The sequence below is a fragment of the Mobula birostris genome, chromosome 19, assembly GCF_030028105.1.
Source record: "Mobula birostris isolate sMobBir1 chromosome 19, sMobBir1.hap1, whole genome shotgun sequence".
Taxonomy (NCBI): domain Eukaryota; kingdom Metazoa; phylum Chordata; class Chondrichthyes; order Myliobatiformes; family Myliobatidae; genus Mobula; species Mobula birostris.
In genome coordinates, this window is record NC_092388.1 from 21,111,331 (window position 1) to 21,136,518 (window position 25,188).

At 39.0% G+C, this 25,188-nt stretch overlaps 1 protein-coding gene across 2 annotated transcripts in view; it reads left to right on the forward strand.

The window, feature by feature from the left end:
• mrpl3 (mitochondrial ribosomal protein L3) overlaps positions 1-21,085 on the forward strand; it is a 58,902-nt gene extending 37,817 nt beyond the window's left edge. For both annotated transcript variants that reach the window (XM_072283314.1, XM_072283315.1), the window contains exons 7-10: positions 1,037-1,148; positions 1,771-1,848; positions 3,181-3,258; positions 18,482-21,085. In XM_072283314.1, the coding sequence (XP_072139415.1) occupies positions 1,037-1,148; positions 1,771-1,848; positions 3,181-3,258; positions 18,482-18,634 (421 nt within the window). In that variant the 3' untranslated portion in view covers positions 18,635-21,085. The remainder of the gene's footprint in view (positions 1-1,036; positions 1,149-1,770; positions 1,849-3,180; positions 3,259-18,481) is intronic.
• The last annotated feature ends 4,103 nt before the right edge of the window (positions 21,086-25,188 follow it).

Consider the following 25,188-nt stretch of genomic DNA (forward strand, 5'->3'; position numbering starts at 1 on the left):
GAGGGAATCTGGTTCATCTGATGCGATGAGCCAAATAAATGGCCTCATTCTATATCATAAGGAATAAGATGAGGATGAAAGGGGGAAATAGTTACAACCTCATAATTTGATACCAAAAGTAAACTGCAGTGTTGTTCCTATTGCCACTAATTGTAGAATTCTAGAAATGAATTCTTCCTCATTAAGCAGTCTGCTGTAAATGGACTAACAAGTGGTGCAAGCAGAATTAATGCAAGCAAAGTATGAAAGTCATAAAATTCATCATTTGCATGCTCAGAATTCACTTTGTTGATTATTGACCAGAAAGAATTGGGTGCCTGTCTGAAAGAATTTCAATTTGGCATATGGTAAGATCCACTGTAAAATAGTCTTCAAATAGTTGAATACATAGCTGTTGTGAATAAAAGAATGCTGTCTTTTCATTTCATCAAAATAAGGTTTTCACTTCAAGCTATGTCTTCCAATTTACATTATTTTTCATCGGCAAATGAGGCCTTCTAATTCAGACACAAAACAAATTGCTCATAACCTACTACTTGCAAAGTCCATTACATCTTGCAAGTAACCATCTAACCTCTTTTGGTTTTACTAAGATTTAATCCAAATATAAATCTCCCAATACTGATTACTCTTTATAGGTGGAAGTCAAACATCCAAGAACACATAACCAAGGGATTCCTGTTGTAATTTGTGTAATCAATCATGTATAAACCAAATTGAACACATTGAATATTCATTTGTCATATTAATGAACCTATCCTCCTTGAAACTCTAGAATCAGTCAGTTCTTGTCCTCTAGTTGTGAAAGTTCAGTGAATGCTATTGCTTGGTGTGTTATTTTAATTGCTAAGGTTTAAGTAGTTTCCAATGACTTATTCTTCCCAGTAATTGAAACTAGAATTCATCTATTTAGTATTTCTAGATTTTAGTTGGTGTTATTTCATTGCAAAAACCTAGGAAAATAGATCTGAATTATGATCTTGAGCTTTGAGATAACATGTATGCAATGTATTGTCTTCCAATTTTATTCCTACAGAATTGGTAAAGGTTTTCAGGGAGTTATGAAGAGATGGGGATTTAAAGGCCAACCTGCAACTCATGGACAAACCAAAACCCATCGAAGGCCAGGGGCTTCGGGCCCCGGTGGTGTAAGTGTTATTTGTTAGTGCAGTATTTCCAGCACTACTGTACACATTGCAGTCAGTTCCATTAATGGTCTGATTCAACAACTCGGCCCTTGAAACTCTTATTCCAGCAGAACTGTTTTCCATTCATTTTGGGGGTGCTTGGTTTTTGTCAGATAGTTGTACTACTTTAACTTAACATTAACCACAGTGACACTTACAATAAAATTTCTCTAAATTTGAAAACCCAATTTTAAAAATAACAATCCAGCATCCAATGCCGTAAGCAACCAATATTTGAACTTTCAGCTGATTGCTTTACAAATTGAGTTGCATAAATATGTGGCATGGTATGTTCATTCACCCATATATCCTAATCTGTGCCTGGATTTTAATCAGGATTGCAGTGTGAATTTCTTGGTAGCTGCAGTTTAAATGTTGGTTTCATTTTCTTTTTAAGGACCATGTAGGATATTAACATTCTATAAAAATTATATTTATACAAATATACTGTGAAAATTTTAAATGAGTATTATATAGTCCCAGATAATTACTAGTATGCCATTATGTGCAAGGAATATATTTTTAAACTTTATGCTTAATTTGTTATCTTGCTCACAAACAATGTTTGCTTCCTTGAATACAGGATCCTGCTAGAGTTTTTCCTGGGAAGAAAATGCCTGGAAGAATGGGGAACATCTACAGAACGGCTCATGGGCTGAAGGTGATAATTACTGAACTATGATTAAATCTGAGAAGGGTTACCCAATGATTAATTCAAGGGGAAGAAAATTGTCCATTTGATTGACATCTCTTAAACTTTTTGTCCGCTATCTTGTGATCAAACCAAGATGCCTATTAAGCTTACAAGAGATAAAAGTCTCAGACAATTTTTAGTATACCTCCTGAAATTACAACTGCTATAGGTTTTCTGCATTACTACACTCAAGGTTAGATGTTGAACTTTTTAATAATGTTATTGTACTTTATTTAGTGCATTATTCTTGAGATTCAGGAACAGGGGTGGGCTTTTTAACCCCAAGACCCTATTCCTCCATTCATTGAGATCGTGGGTGATCAGTAGCGTAATTCCATATACCAAATAAGGCACAAGACATAAAGGCAGAATTAGGATATTTGGTGCATCAAGTCTGCTCCGTCATTCCATCATGACTGATTTATTATCCCTCTCAATCCCATTCTCCTGCCTTCTCCTGGTAACCTTTGACACCCTTACTAATCAAGAACCTATCAACCTCCACTTTAAGTATACCCGATGACTTGGCCTCTTCTGTCTGTGGCAATGAATTCCACAGATTCACCATTAGATTCAGATGAAGAATAGTTTTACCTAAATTTCACAGCTAGCACATTGTAGGGTTAGGATTATTGGAGTAGTACTCCATAGACTGGAAATCAAATTCTACTATGTGGTCTGGGACACGTAAATCCCCATGGTTAGGTGTTCTCATCATAAAACCGAGTAATCAATGATGGTGATCAAGGAGTTTGTGGATTCCCCTAATGCCACCTGTACCCTAATGTCTTCTGGAGACGAAGATCTGCCTACTTTATACAAAGTAGTGTATAATCTTCATTTTCTCTTGTGTCAAGTGGTGAAATATAACATCCAATTAAAGTAGTTCATTGGCTTTGAAGCAGTGTGTGAATAGTGTCACATAATGCACCTATTTCGTTCATACTTTCCTTAAGGTCCAAATTATCAACTCTGAAACGTCTTGATAAATAAGAAAAACCATATTTAATGGGCATAGTCCGGATTTAATACTGCAGTATGAGTTTCCCTAATTTTATAGAACATTTTAAGAGGCTTGAAGGTGAGGTGGGGGGGTGAGTGGCGGCTAGATGGAAATAATAGAAAATTATGTAGTCTCCAAATGTCAGTAACTAGTAAATAGGGTTTCTTAGTTGTCAAAACAAACTCTCTAAAGTAGTTTGATGGAAAGATATTTTTGCACGTGTCAATCTCTTCTGCTTCTGCTTATCCTATTCCTGTTACGGATAGTAGTTTACTGGGCTGCTTATGTGTTTGTAGGTATGGAGAGTAAACACAAAACAGAACATCCTTTACATTCATGGTTCTGTCCCAGGGCACAAGAACTGCCTTGTGAAGGTAAGCGATAAATATTTTGTGATTTATTTCATAAGGAATTCTTCATAGTAGTTAGAAAATGAAGGTAATATACAAGAAGAATGAAATAGCTTGTGGCTACTATTGGGTAGAAATTTCTCATGAAGTACTTTCCATCTTTGTCACAGAGCAATATAGCACAGATTGAGGCCTATTGTCTCAATAAATCTGTGCTGACCATGGTGTCTACCCAACTAATCTCTGTTTCTTGTGTTCGCCCCATATCCCTCTTGCGTCACCTCCCCTCCAAATGCTTCTTAAATGATACACTATACCTGCCTCAACCACTTCTACTGGCAGTTCTTGCCATATACTCACCACCCTCTGTGTGATAAAGCTGCCTCTTGGGTCCTTTTTAAATCTTTCCCTCCTTACCCTAAATCTATAACCCCTATTTTTGGACTTCCCTATCCTGGGAAAAAGATTGTTATCATTCACCTTATCTACACCTTTCATAATTGAAACTTTTCTACAAGGTCACCCCTCATTCTCCTATGCCAAAGGAAATGGAGACCTTCCCTCGTCAACCTCGCCTTACAACTCGGACCCACTATGCTGGCAACATCCTCAATATTTTTTTGTACTCTTTCCAACTTAACCACTTCTCTCCTATGACGTGGTGACCAAAACTGTACGTGGTACCCCAAATGTGGCCTCACCAATGACTTCAGCAACTTACACTTCTGTGATATAATGTCTCAACACCTATACTTAGCGCCCTGACTAATGAAGGTCGGCATGCTAAATGCCTTTTTCACCACGTCGTCTACCATTGATGCTGCTTTCAGCGAGCTATGCTCTTGTACTCCTCGGTCCACTGCACTCCCTTGTGGCCTACCATCCATATTATAAGTCCTATACTGGCTTAACTTTACAAAATGTACCTTCTCTCACTTACCTACTATATATTAAAAATCCATCTGCCACGTGGTCCACTTCCCTAATTTATCAAAATCTGCAGGTAATCTACCTTCACTCTCAGCACCCTCCTAATTTTGTGTTGTCCACAAACTAACTAATCAAGCCTTGTTCATCCACAGTCAAATCTCTCATATAAGTTACAAATAATAAAGTCCCAACTAGTCACCAGTCTCCATTCTGAAAAGCAACCTTCCACCGCTACCATCTGCTTCCTACCCACAAGCCAATTTCCATCTTCCCTGCTCTCCCTGGACCTAAACTTCCAGACCAACCTAGCATGTAGGACCTTGTTAAAGGTCTTGCTAAAGTTCAAATACACACCTACTGCCCTACCCTCATCTACCTCTTCCAAAAAAAAACTGAACGATTGATCAAACACAGCTTTCCATGCAGAATGCCATGCTGACTCCTGCTAATCAAACTCTGTCTATCCAAATGTTGGTAGGTCCTGTCTCGGAATACTCCTGAGTAATTTCGCCACTACTGATGTTGGGCTGACTGACCTGTAGTTCTCTGGGTTGTCATTGCTACCCTTTTCGAACAATGTTAGTTGACTTCTAGTCTTTGGGAACTTCACCAGTGACCAATGATGAAGCAAATATCTCTGCAAGGGTCTCCTCTCTTTCCTCTCTAGCCTCCACAAAGTCACTCCCTTGGGGTTTATCCATCTTAATGCGTTATAAGGCTATAAACACCTCCTCCCTGGTAAAATAAATGTCTGCCAAAACATTTCCATTAGTTTCTGTTATCTATTGAGCAACCACAATTTTCTCAGTAAGTACTGAGGAGAAATTTCATTAAAAATCCAACCTATTTCTTGCGACTTAAGACGTAGTTGCCCCGATGATCTCTGAGGGGAACTACTCTCTCCCTTAGCCACCCTTTTGCTCTTAATATAGCTATAGAACCTCTTGGAATTTTCTTTAATCTTACCTGCCAGATCCATCTCATATCCTCACTTTGCCCTCCAGATTTCCCTCAGGGCCATCAGTTAGGGATGATTTTTATCATACAAACTAAGCAACTATTCACAGCTTGAGAAGGATATATCTCTATTATATGTGCCTTGTTTATAGCTACAAAGCTGTACAATTTTCCTCCCCATCTCTCTACTTTTCCCTGACACTCAGCAAAAGGTTTTGTTTCATCCTCCTCCTACCCTTTCTGAGGACAGGAATAAAGTATCATCACTAGTGAAGTCTGAAGGGCCTTTATTGCTTTAGTTCCAATCAAAAGGCACATTAACGTGAGGCGAATCTGCTTTCCTCCCGATGGAGAACCTCTGGCATTGACTTTTCTTCCCACACAGTACTCAGCGTTTTGAAAGGATCCATCTTAACACAATATAAATTAAAAAATAATAATGTTACCGGATGTGCGTAGAGGATTTTTTCAAACAGCAAAGTTCCTACTAACTTTTAGGATTTACTTGCCTTAGCATTTTGAATAGAAACCATCAAATAATTATACCAGAGCAAGCCAGAAAGGCTTCCTGAATGGAAGCGGAAACTGCCTGAGTTGAAATAAATGGAAGAAACAAGCACCTCACCCCTGTTATCATGATTTTCAAAGGGGATATTCATTTTATATTTACTGAAGTTTTATGATCTATTGTGTTGGTATTTTTATGAAACATTCCATATATGACCTATGGGGGGGAGGGGGGGGAATAGAAGCATGTGCCATCTAGAATCTTATTTTAGGTTCAACAAAATGAGATTTTGTTGACATTGTGTTTGTAAAAAAATTAGTTTTAATATGAGTTGGAAGAGGAGTTGGTGTATACCCATGGATAATTAATTAATGATTTCTATCGGAAGTGCAAATACAAATAAATCCTAAAAATTCTTGAAAATGTTATTGTTTGAAAGAAATCTGTATTTGCATCTGGCAAGATTACATTTTGATACAAAGTGTGTGATTAAAATTCAAAGAATTATATCTTTCTATTAAACCTCATTACCCAAAGGTAATGTAGCTTTTTTTTAATTCTGCAAAACCAAGGCCAGCAATTTATGTTCATTTCAGATTGCCCTTGAAAAGAATTCCTTCATGCCAAGGTCCTTATGATGAAAGTGTTCTGAAAAGATGTAATGATTTTGGTAGACCATTTTGCTGATCAGTTAAGAGGAAGACATTCTGTTGGTATCTAGACCAGGTCAGCATAACAGATTACTTTTTTAAGGACTGGATTAGAGTTTTATAACAGTCCAGAACTGTTATGATCACAGTTGGTTCTCTTTTTAATTCTAGACCAACTGATTTTGAATTACCATTGAAGCTTGTGTCTTCAGATCTTTATTTCTTATCTTAAAGTTACCACCTCGGAACCCCTTGGTTTCTTTCCTGATCCTTCAAATAAATAACTCTCAGCAATTTTTTTTCTGAGCTTTCTAACTGCGTCGGTCAGAATTTATTACATGTTTTTCTATTTTGCATTTGGTTCATAAGACCTCAGATTTCAACATTTGTAAAGTCAATCTGCAGAGTTTTCAAACAGAAATCATTTCCTATCAGACTACCATTTCTTGGTAATTTCCTTTCTTCATTCTTCTATCATAAATTATTAACCTTGATTTTTACCTTCTTAGATGAGATCATTATTAATGTCTGTTTATTATGTAAGTATAATACCTGGGTATAATTAAGGTGGATGGATTTACTGAAGTTAGGCTTAGCCTTTCTGTGTTACTGTACTGAAATTCACAAATTTCTGATAAAAATTATATAAATACTTTTATAATAAGTAGCAGATTTAATGGCATATGGAAGATTTTTTTAAAGCAAAGTTCCTGGAGTAAATTAATTCACTTTAAAAATGGTTGCTATCTGCTGTTTTCAAGTAGAAATTCCAAATGTATAACATTTTCTATTATACATAGGCAAGGAGTTTTGAAAGCTTTGTTAGTAAGGTTTTACAAAAGAGATTTTTTTAAATGGGGCAGCAACCTTAAACAGTATAAACGTGCTTGATTTATAGGTTAACTTTAGTGACTTAAGAAGTACATCACTTTGCTCGTAAACATTTGAACCGAGGTACATGCAACAAGTAAATATAACAAGAAATGCTTTGACCCATTTGAAGTATCCATCATATCAGACATTACTTTGCTTCAAGCCGGAATCTCCAGCTAGCTTCTCCGACAGATTTGTTTCTAATTATTTCAACAGAACTGAGCATGGTGTGTTCTTTATTCAGCACTGTTGTGTATAGCTTCATTGACTTTGTGAATGCCTCTGTTTTCTTCCTACTGGTCCCAAGATAGATTGAGGAACTCTAAATCATAAACAAGAATTGATAGGAAATCTGCTTGGTTTTGATAGCTGGTATTGCAGGACATACATTCAACTTTGCTATTATCACTTTTATTGTTTTAAAAGCAAGGCCAGTTCAAGTAAGCAGAGAATTTAAAATTAAATGCAATATCCAGCCAAATTATCATTGAATTATTGCATTATCAATATTATAAACTGTTAACGTAGGAGGTGGTATGATTGTTCCACTGTTTATGCTAAGCTTCTGTGTGCTTCTGAAAAAAAAGACTCAAAATTATTCTCAACAGTATCCTTAATATTCTTTCTGTATTTTGAGGAATCGAGACAGAAATGGTGTATGTCTTCAAGGGTACCTTGAATTATTCCCACTGTTCACCTGGTAATTTCATGCCACGATTGTACAAGCTGTCGGTGAGGCTGCATTTGGAGTACTGTCTTCTGTTTTGGTCACCTTGCTGTTAGGAAAGCTGCCATTAGGCTGTGCAGAGGACGTTCACAAGGATGTGGTCGGGATTCAGAAGCTGAATTGAGCAGAGAGGTTGAGCAGGTTGGCACTTTTTTCATTGGAGCATGTATTGGAGAATGATCAGTGATCTTGTACTGTAGTGGTTGTCTGTCATGTCCGACATTAACAGGAAACTTGTTCGGGAGAGTTTTTAAAGTGGAAAATCCATTGTACTGGGGCAGTTCCACTCTCTTGACCTCATAAGTCCAAGTCCAGTGGTACGAACAAGCATCACAAACTGGGGTCTTCCTCGGTTGCAGTGTATGACCATGACATTTCCCGTGCCTTGTCATGCACTTCTCTCTCCGCAGAGTGTTGCAATACTGCCTTCCTGGCCATTGGATCTCATCCGCCCAGGCCGTTGGCGCTTCCTTCATATGCTGGGACAGACGTGTCCCCAACTCACCAGAGTGTGAGGCTACCCTCACCTAGTTTAGCCCGCCTATTGAAGCAGTATACCGGTATGTGGCCACTGTTGCATGCAAACAGCTGCTTGGAGCCACAGGTGAGAGCTGAGTGTCGAGAGGGGACACTCTGAACTGCCCCAGAATTGACATGACAAACCTCTTTATCAGAGGTGCTACCCCTCCATTGACACCCCATACGTAGATGTATATAAAATTATGAAGGGCATAGATAGGATGAATGTGCACAGTCTTTTTCCCAGGATTGGGGAATCAGAAGCTAGGGAGTATAGGTTGAGGCTGAAAAGAGTGAGATTTCATAAGATCCTGAGGGGCAACTTTTTCCACCCGGACAGTGGTTAGTATATGGAATGAGCTGCCAGAAGAAGTGGTCGAGGCAGGTACATTAACAACATCTAAAAGGTCCCTGTACAGGTATATGGATTGAAAAATTTTAGTGCAGGGATTCCCAACCTTTTTTTTCTGCCATGGACCAATACCATTAAGCAAGGGCTCCTTGGACCCCAAGTTGGCAACGCCTGGTTAAAAGAGTGTGGATCAAATGTGGGCAAATTGGTCTAGCTTAGATGGGAATCTTAGGCCATTTGGACTGAAGGGCCAGGATGATTCTATGACACCGAGCTCTGATTAAAAAGGTTTTTTTGAGCGTCTAATGTTGAACACCTGAATAATGTGGCTTGTCCATTGGAGTAGAGCATAGATTAGATTAGATTAGAGGCCACTCAGTCCTGGTTTATTGTCATTTAGAAATGCATGCATTAAAAAATGATACAATGTTCCTCCAGAAAGATATCACAGAAACACAGGACAAACCAAGACTAAAACTGACAAAACCACATAATTATAACATAGAGTTACAACAGTGCAAAGCAATACTGTAATTTGATAAAGAGCAGACCATGGACACGGTAAAAAAAAGTCTCAAATCCCGATAGCCCCATCATCTCACGTAGACAGTAGGAGGGAGAAACTCTCCCTGCCAAGAACTCCAAGTGCTGCAAACTTGCTGATGCAGCACCATTGGAAGCACCCAACTGCAGCTGACTCTGAGCCCGTCAAAAATCTTCAAGCCTCCGACCAGCCCTCCAGCACCAAGCACCATCTCTGCCGAGCGCTTTGACCCCGCCCCAGCCGCCAAGCAACAAGCAAAGCTGAGGACTTGGGGCCTTCCCCTCCAGAGCTTCTGGATCACACAGTAGCAGCAGCAGCGAAGCAGGCATTTCAGAAGTTTCACCAGATGTTCCTCCGTGCTCTCACATCCGTCTCCATCATATCAGGATTGTGCATGGCACCCTACTTGACAGATAACATTCACTGGAGTGGCTGCTGCAAGCTGCGTTGCGTTGCCATCTTCTCCTCCCGCCTAGAGCTTCAGTGCTGGAGATCTTTGCTTTGGAAAGGATTGTGGTGTTGGTTCGCTTAACTTGCCAGCATATCTAGAGAATTTTGAGGAGGCAGCATTAATACTTCTTCTCCAATGGCTTGAAGCATCTGCTTCAGGTAGTTCATGTCTCAGTGAGTAGGTGAAAACAATTATTATTGTTGATACATCTAAAGCAATTTGTTGGGTTTGATATTTTGATCTTCAAAAGCTTCATTTCTGAGACTACCAGAGGCTGTGCTGGTTTGCTTCATCACCAATGTCTGACTTCACTGAAAAGTAAATCATGAGATATGGGAAGTACTTACAATTTTCAAAGTAAACGAAACCAAAGAAATTTCAGATGCTGGAAGTGTGCAACAAAAGCAGAAAATACTGAAAACACTCAGCAAGGCAGACAATATTTGTTGGAAACAAAACAAATTAAATGATTGTATTTTTTCTGGTAAGGCCTGTGATCACATTATATCTGGATATGATATCTTGGCATGAAATTAAAAAGTGTTTTAACTCTGATGACTTATGCCATTTACCTAGAAAATGCTTTTAGCTTCATTGATAATTTTTTGATTCAGGATTTTGTTTGCCATTTAAATCTGTGACCAGAAAAGTCACTTTTCAGAGATCCTAGCTGCATCTCAGAAGCTATTATCTGTATTTCTGTTTTTTTAAAAAAAATGAAGAAAATTGACTGTTTATCAATTGAAAGTGTGGTGATGATTGCTAGTACCAATAAGGTTGATGTGCTCAATTTTTCCCCTAATGTTATGGTTCTTTGCTGATGGTTTATGTTGGGCTTTTCTGCTATGGACAGTTCAGCACTTAGAACAAGTTCCTTATTGTATTACACACAAAGAAATTGTATTGATAGTTTGCACTGAGGCTACTTAAAGGTTGATTTGAATGTTTTTGCATCAGTGTAGTCTTTCAGAATAATTCTTGATATTTTGTTGGATCTTAATCAAAATGCGTGGTGAATGTTGCAGTGAGTAATGAAAACTGAAGAGGGATATTGTTGGTTTGATCAGGGAAAAGGAGGAAGTGCAAGTCAGATATAGGAAATTCAGATGCATTTATTTATCATATGTAATTCAAAACAGACTGTGAAAAGCATCATCTGCATTAGCTAAGAATGTGCTGGGGGCAGCCTGCCTGTGTCACACATTCCCACACTGACATAGCATGCCCAGAATGCTCAGTAGAACAGCATAACAAACCAGAACACAGCAAGCAACAAAACAACAATAGAATGGGTCCCTTTATGCCCTCACACACACGAACAACCCCAGGACAAGCCACCGGGCCTCCAGTCCCCAGGCCCCGGCCATCAGGCATCGACTTCTTGACGCCGGTTGATCTTTGGTATCAACCCCACAGTAGCCAGTGACGGGACCCTGAACTCAGGCTTTTTGACTCACTGGCCCCCATGCCTCCTGCTTGCACTGATATCCTTTGGTATCAAAAGGATCTCCTGACGTTTATTAGCGATTAAGGAGAGAACTAAAGAAGGAAGTTAGGAAAGCAATAAGACTATAAATGACTTTGGCAAGGAGGATTAAGGAGAATCCATTATTTTTTTAAGGTATATAAGAAGGAAGAAGACAGCTAGGGAAAGTGTAGGTCTTCTCAGAGACTAAAAGTGTTATCTATTTGTGGAGCCAAAGCATACGAGTGGGGTCCTAAATGTATACTTAACATGAGTATTCAAGAATGATGTGGAAGGTGGAGAGTTAAGGGAGTGGAAAGCTGATATTCTGGAGTATGTATGAGGAAGGAGAAATCATTAGATATATTGAATGCACGTTGCAGTGGATAAATCCCCAGTGTGGGATCTATCACAGGTTGCAATGGGTGAGATTCGTGAGACGCATATGGAGATTTTTGAATCTTTGTTTGCTACAAGACAGGCACTGAAAGATTGGAGGATAGCCAGTGTTGCTTCCAAGGGCAGAAAGGATAAATCTACTTAGTAAGTACGTCTGTTCACTTGGATAGCCGGGATAACGATGAGTCAGCATGGTTTTGTATAGGGGAGATCATGCCACAAATCTGATTAAGGTTCTTGAGGAAGTAGTTAAAAAATTGATGAAGGCAGTTTCATAGATATGAGCTTCAGTACGGCCTTTGACAAGGTCCTATGTGGTGAGCTGGTTTAGAAGGTTAAAGCACAGTTAACTCTGAGGAATATTGGCAAACTGAATGCAAAATTGTCTTGGTGGTAGAACACACAGAGTGTGGGTGTTTTTCTGACTATTTTGGAAGTCTGTATCCAGTGGTGCACTGCAGGGATTATTCCTGGGATCTTAGCTGTTTGTAATAAATATAGATGAGTGAGAATGTTGGTATTCTTGTTAGTTACTTTGCAGATGACACAAAATTGGAGTCGTGGGTAGGCAAGAAAGTTGTCTAAGATACAGTAGGATGTATATCAGCTAAAAGTTGGATTGAGCAGTGGCAAATAGTATTTAATCTAGTCAAATGTGAAGTAGTAAGAAATAAAGTAATGCATTTTGGAAAGTCAAATTCTGGTGGAACATGGAGAAAAAAACAGCTCCTCAAGAGCATTGATGTACAGAGAAACCTTGGGGCACAAATCCATAGTTCCTTGAAAATGATGAGACACAGGTGGATGGGGTAGTGAAGAAGGTATTTCATATGTTTGCCTTCATGCTGAAGAGACTCACCAGAATGCTGCCTGGAATGGAGAGTTGTAATTATCAGGAGAGGTTGGATAGGCTCAGTTTTTTCTCAGTGAAATGTAAGAGACCGCTGGACGACCTTACTGAAGTGTATAAAATTATGAGGGGCATAGATAATCTGAGTATTTTTCCCAGGGCAGGGGACTTTAGAACTAGAGCAAACAAGTTTGAGGGGAGAAATTTAAAGAATTGTGTGGTATGTTTTTCACACGCATTTTCCAGGTTATTTGAAATGGGCAGCCAGAGAAGGTGGTATCACAGATATAATTACAACACTTGAAAGCCATTTGGACAGATACTCAAATAGGAGAGACAGGGTGGGGCATGGCCGAAATGCTGGAAGAACTCAGCAGGTCAGGCAGTATCTATGGAAATAAATAAACATACGAGGTTTTGGGCCAAGACCTTTCTTGAGGACTGGAAAGGAACGGGGAAAATGCCAGAATAAAAAAGTTGGGAGGGGTGGAGGTAGCTAGAAGGTGATTGGTGACTGCAGGTGAGTAGGAAAGATGGATGGCTTGGAGAGGATGGAATCTAATAGGAGAGGAAAGTGAACCATATGAGAACGGGAAGGAGAGGACCCAGCAGGAAGTGATTAGGCAGATGAGAAGAGGTAAGAGGTCAGAGTGGGGAATAGAAAAAGAAGGGAAGGGAAGGATTTTTTTTTACCGAGAAGGGGAAATCAATATTCATTCCATCAGGTTGGAGGGTACCCAGATGGAATTTAAGGCGTTGCTCCTTCACCCTGAGGGTGCTCTCATCTTGGCACAAGAAGACACTATGGACCGACATGACGGAATGATAACGAAAATTATAATTAAACCGTAATCAGGGAGTTCCGCTTTTGGTGGATGGAGCAGAGGTGCTGGACAAAATGGTGTCCCATTTACGACAGGTCTCACCAATGTAAAGGAGACTGCATCAGGAGCACTGGACACAATAGAGAACCTCAGCAGATTCATAGGTGAAGTGTTGCCTCACGTGGAAGGATTGTTTTGGGGCCCTGAATGGAGGTGCAGGAGGAGGTGAATGGGCAGATGTTACACTTTGGCTGCTTGCAGAGATAAGTGCCGGAAGGGACGAGTGCATAAGGGAATCATGGAGGAAGCGATCCCTGTGGAAAGCGGAGGTGGGGGTGGAAATAAAGATATGTTTGGGGGTAGGATCCCTCTGGAGATGCTGTAAGTTGCAGAGGATCATGTGTTGGATATGGAGGCTCATGGGTGGTAGATAAGGACAAGAGATGTTCGGAAAATGGAGGAGATAAGGGTGAGGGCAGCATGGGTGGAGGAAGGGAAATCCTGTTTTTTGAAAGAGGATTTCCGGGAAAGGAATGCCACATCCTGGGAACAAATGTGTCAGACGATGGAACTGAGAAAAGCGAATAACATTATTACAGGAGACAGGATGGCAAGAGGTATAGTCAAGATAACCATGGGAATCAGTAGATTTATAAAAGATGTCAGTCAGCAGTTTGTCTCCAGAGATCAAGGGGAGGGATGTGTCAGAAATGGACCAAGTGAATTTAAAGGCAGATTGGAAGTTTGAGGCAAAGTTGATGACATTGATGAGCTCAGCATGGGTGCATGAAGCAGCACCAATGCAGTTGTTACTGTAGTGGAGGAAGAGTTAGGGCGCATTACTGAGGAAGGCTTAGAACACTATTCTACATAGCCAGTGAAGAGGCAGGCATAGCTAGGGCCCATGCAGGTGCCCATGGCTACCCCTCGAATCTGGCAAAAAAGGGAGGAGCCAAAGGAAAAATTGTTGAGGGTGAGGACTAGTTCTGCCAGACTATGGAAGAAACTGGTTGGTTTCTTTATTGAGAAAAAAGCTGAAGGTTTTAAATCCTTCTTGATGGGGGGTAAAAGTTCATAGGAACTGGACATCCATGGTGAAATGAGGTAGTCAGGGCCCGGGAATTGAAAGTGAAGTGTTAAAATCGTAGAATGCATCTTTGACATTGTCAGAAATCACTCAGTTGATTGGCAATCAGAAAAATTAGTGCCCTTTCAAACATGATTTCAAGCTGACACTGGAAAAGTCTTCAAACATGATTATAGCTACAAAATATTTACACCCTTGAATATGCTGCATATTGTACATTGATATGAAAGAGAGGATGCTTTCTTCTAATTCCACACAAATTATATAAAGTTGTTGAGGTGTTTCCTAATTTACATTATCCTGTTTGGATGTTATATAAGTTTTTCTCCATTATCCTCGATTAATAAATATACATTAATTATTGTAAGTAACTGTCTAATGTCATTTGGGTGTTGTAAAGATCTTTATGTAAATATAAAAATCTGCCAAGATTGATTTCTCCTAATCTGTGGAAGCCAAATGCCCAAGAGCCCAGAAGCTAAGAATTTGTCTTAATTTGTGTAATCAGGTCACTTATAGATCAATAATTGCATAAACTGTCTATGTGTCAGATTAAATCAATAAACCAATCCACCATAGCTGATTTTAACACTGCAGAATCAGTTAGTTTATATCTTGTAGAATGTATTTCTGTTGAAACCCCGTGAAAGCCATTGGGTTTTGTGTATTCCAGAGATTGCTAAGTTTAGGGTGTAGCTTCCAATGTATTATGATTTTTCCCTCTGATGGACACCACATTTTATCTATTCAGTGTTTTCTCATTTATAATTACTGTTATTCAGTCATTGGAAGAGTGATGTTTTGAAATAACCTGTGTTAAATATAAGAATGAGTTCTAGTGGTAAGGAGTATAGAACAGTCTGTTGCTTGTGAGTGTCCCATCGCGTATTACACTGGTAGTGTCATTGACCTTGCGTTTTGTCACATGGATTAGGAGGGACTATAAGCATCAACAAAAATAAAGGAATTTATACTTTCATCTACGAAACGAAAAGTAATTTGTGATAGATTGGTGGTAATGCTGCACAATTCTCAGGTCCAGGTTTCTTGAGGACTCTTGGCCGAATAATAGGTCCACTCTTAACATTATATTGTACTGTTTTATTGGATGGATGTCTGAAATCTTTGGATGAAATTATTTATGTCATTGCAGAATGTTGCAGAGAGCTATCACAGTTAAATGAAAAATATGCAAAATAAATAATTCATTCAGAGACAGAAAAATATTGTTCTATGTTGCAGATTAATTTGAGCCATCTGTTTATATTTAAGAAGCAAGATATTTCATGTATCAATCATTATACATATAAAAATATAAATGAAATTATTGCATTGGAATCTGCAATATTTTGGTAACAGCAATATCCAGCTGTATTTGTGCTGCTGTTACTACTGGAGGTATCTTTTGACTGATTCTGTTTACAACTAGTCATTTTTAAAAAATGACCTCTTGCCTGCATGACTTTGCAGTCAACAGTGAGTCAACTGTGTTCTTTCTTGCCTGTGTTTGTTTGTTTCTTACCTACAGAATAGAAGTCGCCCTGCTGCAGTTCCCCTGGCAGAGACTTGCTGCCAGAAGTCAGCTTCAGTAAAGCAAGGCAAGACTCTTAAGTGGCACCAGGGCTATCTGCTGTGCAAATAGCATCATGTGTGAGGGAATGGCACAACATGCCCCATCTGGGAAACATTTGGAAACATTCAGGTGCCATGGTAGCGTAGTGGTTAGCGCGACACTATGTAAAACCCAGAGTTTAAGTCCTTATAGACCTTCTTCTTTGAAAGTGATGGAGAAGAACTCCCTGGACCACGTCTAACTTTGCACAGATTATTTGAATGGATTTCTCACCTTAAGTGTTGAGCAGCTACCGCAAGTTAGCATTCCTACACTGTTCTTCACCTGACAGGAAAAGGTTTTGTAGAAAAATGCCACTAATATTGACAATAACTTGCAAGACGTGTGCATGCGTGTCAGATTAGGAAACATTAACAGTTATGTGAGGAGTTGCTGATTTCCCCTGTGTATTCAGACCTAATTTTTACTTTTTGCAGGAAAGGTAGTATTCATTAACGGAAAAAATCATCACTAAGACGTTGCATAGACACCTTTTGGTCATTGAGTCTGCAACCTGAATTTGTCATTATTATGTGTAACAATGCAGTGTTCTATTTATATATCCCAGGAAAAAAATGATTTTATAAGCACCCTCACATCTTTCCTAAACTTAAAATCGTAGGCTTTTGAAGACCTAGGTAATGTGGCAAAGATTGTATATCTTTTTAATCAGTGTTAAACTCTGCAGTGTTAGGTGTTTTATCCACCGTAGATTGTTGTCTCCCTTCCATGCAATGGTAAGAAATTGTGGCAAAGATTATCCCAATGGTTGGCCTTGTTTCCTTCACTCTTTTCACCTTGATGCACTGGTGGTATAACTCACCATATCTGTTTCTACACCTTGATTCCTCATAACTTCCTTGACTCTAAGTAATTTGGTCTTCCAGAAATGTAAAAGTATGCACCACCATTTCCCAAGAAAGAGAGAGTCATAATACATTTGCATAATAAACTCCTAGGTTTCAAAGCTTAGGTCTAAATTGCAAGGAATAAATTGCCAATCTGTCCCTTTCAGCAATGATCTTGTCATAGAAAAAAAACAGTAAAAGGATTGGAAATGGTCTTTAATAATGGAAAAGCTGTTTAAAGCAAAGATGAACTTCTCATTTCTTCACTATCTTCATGAATACTTGATTATGCGTTTACACTGTTGTGACAAGAAGTAGGCATGTGGCAAGAGTAGTGAAGAGTGTGGAAATACTGTTGCATTTTTTCATACAAAAGTTACATGGAATCCTTGGACATTTTGATTCAGAATTAGCTTGCCCTTAGAAGACAGGATAGTGGTTAAGGGGACCTATTCTGGCCGGTAGTCTGTGACTCATAGGGTTCTGTAGGCATCTGTATCTGAACGTCTGCTGTTTGTGGTTGGATGGGTTAGTAAGTTTTCAATGCTTAGATTGGCACTCTTGTGTATAGCGCAAAAGATTGTCAAAGGATACTGTAGATTGTGGTTCATTTGCAGATATAAATGGATAAATAGCGGTTGGAGTTTAATCCAGCCAAATGTGAGGTGCTAATACCAAGATCTTTAGCGTTGCTGAAGTCCATAGCTCCTTGAAAGTGGCTGCAAAGATTGATAGGTTGGTACAGAAGGCATATGGCATGCTTGCCCTTATTAAAGGGTGATGCTACAGGCAATGAGGTAGAGGTAATCAAGAGGCTTTTGGATAGGCATATGGGTGTGCAGCAAATGGAAGGATATGGGCATTATGTAGACAGAATAGATTAATTTGGGTAGACATTTAGTTGTTTAATTAGTTAAGCACAACGTCATGAGCCAAAGGGCCTGTTCCTGTGCTATATACTCTAAATCCATTATGTTGCTAACAGTATAAAGGCAGTTATTGCTGGATTAAGATGCCACATTGTGTTTAAAAACTACTACACAATAGTTTTTTATATAGGAACTAGGTTTTTAACATTCAGCTTCCCAAGGTTTTCAGAATTGTCATATTTCTGAATTTTCACTCATTCATTCTAAAAAACAAAAAAATCTTGACAAAGGTGTCCATTAACAGTTAATGTAATCCATCCAGACCTGTTAATAGTTGTTTACGATATCTACTCCATCCTCTAGATATAGATGGTGAAGATTAAGAGGATTGTGCTGGAGGAACGACCAGCATCAGTAAAATTAAATATTTTGCATCAGCTGCAGTGATGTTGTAAATGGAATAAATTTTTGGAATAATATTGAATAGAAGTAGGGCTTTTCCATTCTAGGACTGCATCAGCACTTGTAGTGGCTCCAAGAGTCCTTCAGCATTTATACTGTTTGCCCATACAGACAAGTTCACGTACCATAATGCAAAATGAGAACACAGCAGGTGTTGGATATCTAAAGTTTGGAAAATCTAGTAAAATTAGTTAAAAACGTTCCGTAGCAATCAGTCTTATGGTTAGTGTGAAATTGTACTGTATGTCTTTGTTGTATTAATCCATTCTGTCTGATTTAAAAACCAGATTGGCTTTACAATATGTTTTGTTTTGAACCAGGTAATTGATTCTGGGTTGCCTAACCTTAAGGAACATAATAAGAATCCACCATTTCCAACTTACTTTGCTGATGATGAAAATGAAGAGCTGCCAGAAGACCTGTTTGATGACGAGGTGTACCAATTCACTGAGCCCTCCGTTAGTGTTGCCTAATGTTTGAGATGTTTGAAGTGTCGTGATGTCAGGCCGAGCTTTAATATCCTAACTGGCTGTTTCATCCGGAGCTGGTTTTTTTCCCAATATCTTGGTTTATGCCAATTGTCTTATTTCGTCGTGAAAGATGAAGTAAATGTTAAACCAACATGTCAGTGAAGAATTAAAATACATTGAAGACACAAGGTAAAATAAGTATTTCAAAGCCACTTCTTGTGTAATCTTGAAGTATGAGATGGTCATTCTACAGACCCAGGACATTCCATTCTTTTAACGATATGATTTGTGGCACATCTTCCAGGGAGGCATTATAAAAAGAAAAGGAATTATGCAAAAGCAGTGATTTTAATTCATTGAAACCCTGCTATGCAGTGCAGAATTCATAACCTTTTCTAGATTTATTAAATAAATGCATCTGATTTTCATTTAAAACACAGAGAATGGTTGTAAGGAATGTATCCAGTAGAAAGAATATATGAAATAAAGTATTTTTTACAAAGTCATCATTCCAGGCATTTTAATTGGTGTTTAAATTATATTACAGTGACTGCAGGATAATAATATTTTGCTGCCAAAAAAATCTTTTGATTCCTATCTAGTTTTGGCTTGAGTTTGCTAAATTAGAAAGGGAAGTAATATTACGGTTTTTCTGAGTTGTCTGGTTACTTCAGTCAAGCCAGCAGCGCATGTGGTCAATTCTAAACCCCAACTGAGCAAAACAGCATGACAGTCAACCATTTCTCATTGCATGTACACCAGTCTCAATTGCTAATGAACCTTTTGCAAAATATTTGACACAGCAGTCATTAGAAGACAGAAAAATTGACTGGAAGTGACAGGTCAAGCAAAATACAATCAAATGCCCCCAGATGACATTCAATCTCAAATTAGTTCTATTTTGCAAGGAATTAAGCTATCATTGCAAGTCGGTTGATGCACCGATCAGCACATACTTACATACTTTAAAAAGTTGTTGGTAGTGGTGTCACTTTATTTGAGCGTGGGAAAATGAAGGTAGAGGACATCCACAAGCCTGACGAGGAAGGAGGAAGAGTATAGACACAAGCAATGAGAGAAGAGAAAGGGGAGGAGTACAGACATATGCTGAAAGAGCTGATGGAAAAGAACAGTGGTCTCTAATGACATACAAGCAACCATTGTTGACCATGTTCTCATTCTTGGTATGTGCATGTGTGAGGCTGGTCTAAGGATGCAGCCTAATGTGTCATGTTACGTGTGTCATCAATTAATCAGACATTCAAGAATGAGATCAGTAAGACACTACATAGCAAATTTACACCTGTATGTTACATAAATTTGATCTCCAACTATACAGTAAAACTGCATAGTTTTCCTTATACAAATAGTATGCTTCATTGTGATTACAGAGGACAATGGAGTTGGAGTCCGATGCTGGCTTCCATTTTTCGAAGACAAGGAGATGATAGACAAATGTTATAGGGCAAAGGTTCAGGTACCATGTAGAGTGATTCAATATATAACCATGCGTGCAGCCAAATCAAATGCGTGTTCTGGCATGCATCCCAATGATTGGGCCATAGAGCACCCCACACCTTAACATATTCCTTGATGGTCTTTACAGACAATGCTTAGCATCCAAGGAGATACAGATTGCCAGGGTCAGTGGCCCATACTATTTCATCATATGGGACTAGGTATCCTTCCTCCATACTCACCATTCGTCAACCCTATTGAGTTTCTTTCGTCCTGGAGATGGGAGGTCTATGACAAGCATCCTTACGATGGATGCTTGCTGGGTAATCACCAGGTCAGACTGTCTGGGTTAGATTAGGCATTCCCGGTGGTCTTTCCCCCAGTGCATCATTAAGGAATGCATATATGTAACGCTGATGAAAACGTGACCCAATATTAGGGACAATAGATCAAAGATGATTATTATTGTACTGTGTTATCAAAGATGTATGATTTTTTCTAAAGGTGTGAGCAATTTTGTCTTTGGCTTTAATGTAATGACAGATAATAAACTGAGATTACAGTGAGTGAGTTTTCATTCTTGCATCTTATTCTGTTTGTTCTTCAATGTTCTTATTCATGGTTGGAGTTGTAATCACTATATTTACAATAATTGACTGAATGTCCTGCTGCCTAGCATTATACACAATAAGCAAAACCATCACACTGTATGACTGACTACACTGTAATGTTATGCCCCGGTAAGAAGAATGGTCTGTACTTTGCCAGCGATTGCTCATATGTGTTAGTGATGTAATGTGTGCTACTGTTTTAATTGAATTATTCTCTTTTGCTTTAATCGTTTATTGTTTTGATTGGCTGAGTGCATTTTGTAGTGAAAATGAGGAGTCTTGCAAAAGGTGTTGGTGCTTTGCAGGCTCTGTTGACTGTTTCGGGAATGTGGCTACTGTTCGGACCAGCATGGTTTAATCGATAAAGAATAACTGTAAAATTAAAGTTGGCTTTGCATTGAATTTTGTATAGAAGTACCACGGTTAGGCCATATATACCACAAAGCTATTACTGTATGAGACGTTAGTTCAAATGGTTCAGTTTATTAGCAGCGAATGTATACTGTGTACAGTCTGAAATACATGTCTTCGCAGACATCCGCGAAAAACAGAAGAACTCTAAAATAACGAATAACAGAAAAATATTGGAATGCCAAAGCTCCCTCTTCGCCCTCGCATAAGCTGCAGTAAGCATCAAAGCATCAACCTCCCCCTGCCCTTTTCAACAAAAAAACCCAGCGCCCACCACCCACCAAGCAACAGCAAGACAATCAGAGAGACCATGATCTGCAATCAACAAAAACTATTGTTTACCCAACAGTTCAATGGCTCCCTCGCTCTCACTAACAAGGGACAGAGAGATATCACCCATTTTTCACAGCGAAACAGGAGATTGACAGTTTCTGTTAGGGTGTTACTGTCTGCCCCATCATTTTCTATTCTGAGATTCCTGACTAGAGAATTGGCAGCGAGAGAGAGTGTGGCTTCTGAACTACAGAGACCTCCATCCATAGATCCACTGCAGTAAAATCCTGATGTTCCATCTCCTGCAACGCTCAGCTGGTAACATCAACCTGGAATTGCTCGTCCATAGGTCTGCACTCCGGAGTCACCATCTTTCAAGCCGCGCCTGGAGAACGTCGGAAAATGGCTTACAAGCTCCAGGAACAGGAACTCATCCATCTTTGAAAAAAGAGTTTGAGTGCCACTTGCAGATCAGGACCTCAAGAGAACACCAACCACCTTGAAAAGGAGATCAGGACCTTTAAAGAGAGGAATGTAAGCTGTTTCAGCAGGTGAGCTCGAGAGGCAGCCGCATGGCACCATCTTAACTCCAGACATTAGATCTACAAAAGCACTAAGTATATTTCAACATTAACTCCTAATTAAGTAGCAGCACCTTTTAAAGCAAAAATACCTTGGCATTCTTCACAGGTATGTTCTCAAGCATAGCAGTTGATCAAAATTTTTAAGGAAGTCTTGGAGGAAGAAAAAGAGGTTGAGAGGCATAGTGGTTAGGAGAGGTAATTCTAGATCCTAATCCTTGATACTTAAAGCCAAGGCAGCCAATGTGAATTGAAAAAGGATGGACAAAGCATCAGAATAACAGGTGTGCAGGTATCTCAAAGTTTTAGGGCTGGAGAAGGATTCAGAGAAATGGAGGACAAAGATCACTGAGATTTTAAAAAAAAGAGGGGAATTTTTAAAATGTTTATTAACTGGGTTCCATTGTAGCCCAGCAAGCATGTAGGTCATGGGTGAACTTCATGAAATTTAGAACACAAGTGGACGTGTTTTGATTGATTATTTATGTACTGTAGAACGATGGAAGTTGGAACAATTAACTCCAAAATAGCAAAAATGTGGATGAGGGTTTCAACAGCAATTGAGATTATCGAAGTATGAGTTCCAGAATAATCAACAAATAATTTGCTTCCGTTTCAGCTTGGGTAAAACTTGAATTTTAGTATGCATTGATTTTTTAGGAAAAGTTTGCATTTGGAATAGTTTATTACCATATACACTGCTGCAATGAAATTCCACATGAAGCTCATGGAAAACAGTACAAATGGTAATATTAATTACTTTTCTGTAACAGTTTTTGACTTGTCCAGAAATACTGATTACTTTCATTTGCTTTGTTCCAATTTAAATTAAGCAACTGTCACATTAGTTCTTCTGGTATGATGGCAGCATGCTTGGATGCAGTGGCTTCTACAGGGTTAACCAAAGGTGTTAGTGTCTTTTTTTTTTATGTATTTTTTGTTGATCTCAAGATCCGACTGGACATTAAGAGCAAACTGCTCGTTGGCAAAGAAACTGAAGGACCTAGACAATGAAGAACGGGATGCTGCCTGCGACAGAGAGGTGTTGGCGCGCAGTCTAGCAGCAAGTGATAGTCTTAGTCGCTTTTCTTGTGATGGCGAGGCCCTGGTGGATATTGTTAATGTGGAATGCTGCATGTGCTATTCATTGGGTTATTGGCCAATGGCAGGGGAGTTGTGTGACCTCAGTCATAGCAAGGGCTAAGCCTCAAGCTGCGGTGTCACTGTATCTGCCCGGGGGAGGGGGGTGCTTTGGAGTTGGGCATTCCCCTGGAGTGCTGGAGGTGATGTGGCATGGTATACATGCTAGAATCTGTACCACCCCCCACCCCCCAGTGCCCAGTGCTCACTGGCAAAAGACAAGCTGCATTGTGTTCAACTGCAACTGCTACGACATTCATGGCCTCGGACTTGGACTATATTTCTTTTGTGTGACTGTATTTTACTGCTGTCTCATGGTTTATATGTGCTTTGTGCTGTATAGGACTGTTGGTGCTATGTTTTGCACCTTGGTCCTGGAGAAACACTTTTGTTTGGCTGTATTCTTCGGTATTCATATATGGTTGAATCACCATTTCCCCTTTTTTTTAAATAGCTGCATGGAAGTGAATAGGAAATGTAGATATTGCCTGAAAACTTAAGCAATTTAGATTTTTAAAAATAATATTCACATCAGACAAACACAAACCAAAACACACAACACGTCAGACAGCCAAAACAACGACAGGCACAATGACAAAGGTAAAATATTTTGATGAGATGGCGTGAACATTCAGCGAGCCATTGGTTTATTAACAATGAACTAGCAACTTCCATTCTGTATTTATTGTTACAATTTGTAAACAGCATTGTAACTCGAAAGACTGATGATGTAAATAGATTGAAGCTCTAAAATGTTTCAAAAGTGGTATGTTTATTATTTAGAAAATGTAAGGATTATATTCATTAACATAATTATAGGGTATTTCACAATTATGTTAACATATTTCAAAGTTGTATGAGCATATTTTAAAAATTATATTAACATTATATAAAAGAAAATTCCAGCTGCGTGGCAACAATGGATATGTGCACGGGAGCATTTCAGTCCTGCGTGGCTACACACCCATCCAGCTGAGAGGGAACAGTGGTTTGAACGAAGATTAAACTTGTTTGTAAATTTGCTTTGTCCACCCTGTTATCAATTTGCATTGTAGATTATCAGAGCTACTTCAAGGTGATAGAAATGTCATGGATTTATATTTCTACTGACCATGTATTAGGGCAAACATTTCTAAATAATCTGAGACTTAACCTCATCCATAGGACCTGAAGTTCAATTTCATTAATACTGGCCACCTTTTTCCATGCTACCATCGGATTTCCGAATGGCCCATGAATACTACCTTTTATTTTGCTCTTTTTGCGCTATTTGTTTATATATTTCGGCACTGTACTGCTGCCATTAAAAAACAAATTTCATGACATGCCAATGATAATAAACCTGATTCAGATTTGTAGTCAGCTACCAGATATTCAACATTATTTCTTTTTAGGTATTGAAATAGTATTTCAGAGTACTTAATTATTAGGTTAAATTTAGGTTAGTCCATTCAAGTTCACTAATTACCGTAGAAAACCTAATCCATGCTTTTTTTATGAAGTCAGACTTGACTCCCTGGAGATGAACCCAAACATTGATATCCACCTTCCAATATGCACTAAGGGTTTGCTCATGAACATAATGGTTATTGTTCAATGGCACTGGTGACCAGTAGCAATGTCAATGAGTGATTACAACTCTCTTATGTTTTAGTTGAGTAACAGACTACTTCCAATACTGGAGCATCCAGCCATTTACTTCAGTATTGTTACCAAGCTGTTAATACAGGAATAACCATGAACAGAGCAGAACAAAATCAGTGTTCAGTGCTCAATTCAGCCGTGTGGTGACATTCCAACCATGGTAGCTTTTACCAAGCTTTTGTTCATCTCCAGTTTATAAAGTGGTGCAGTCTGTTGCTGTTTGTTAGAAGGAGAGTGTGAACAGTTAACTGAGGTCTATTCCTGATCAGCTTGCTGTTTGCTGTGGCTCTGAAGTAGCACTTTAGCTCTGAGTCAGAAAAATTTGGGGTTTGAGTTCCAATCAAGCAATGCAGACAAATACTCCAGTACAGTGCTAAAGGATGGTTATATATCACTGGTGGTGCAGTGTTTCTAATAAGAAGCTAAATCTAGGTTCTAT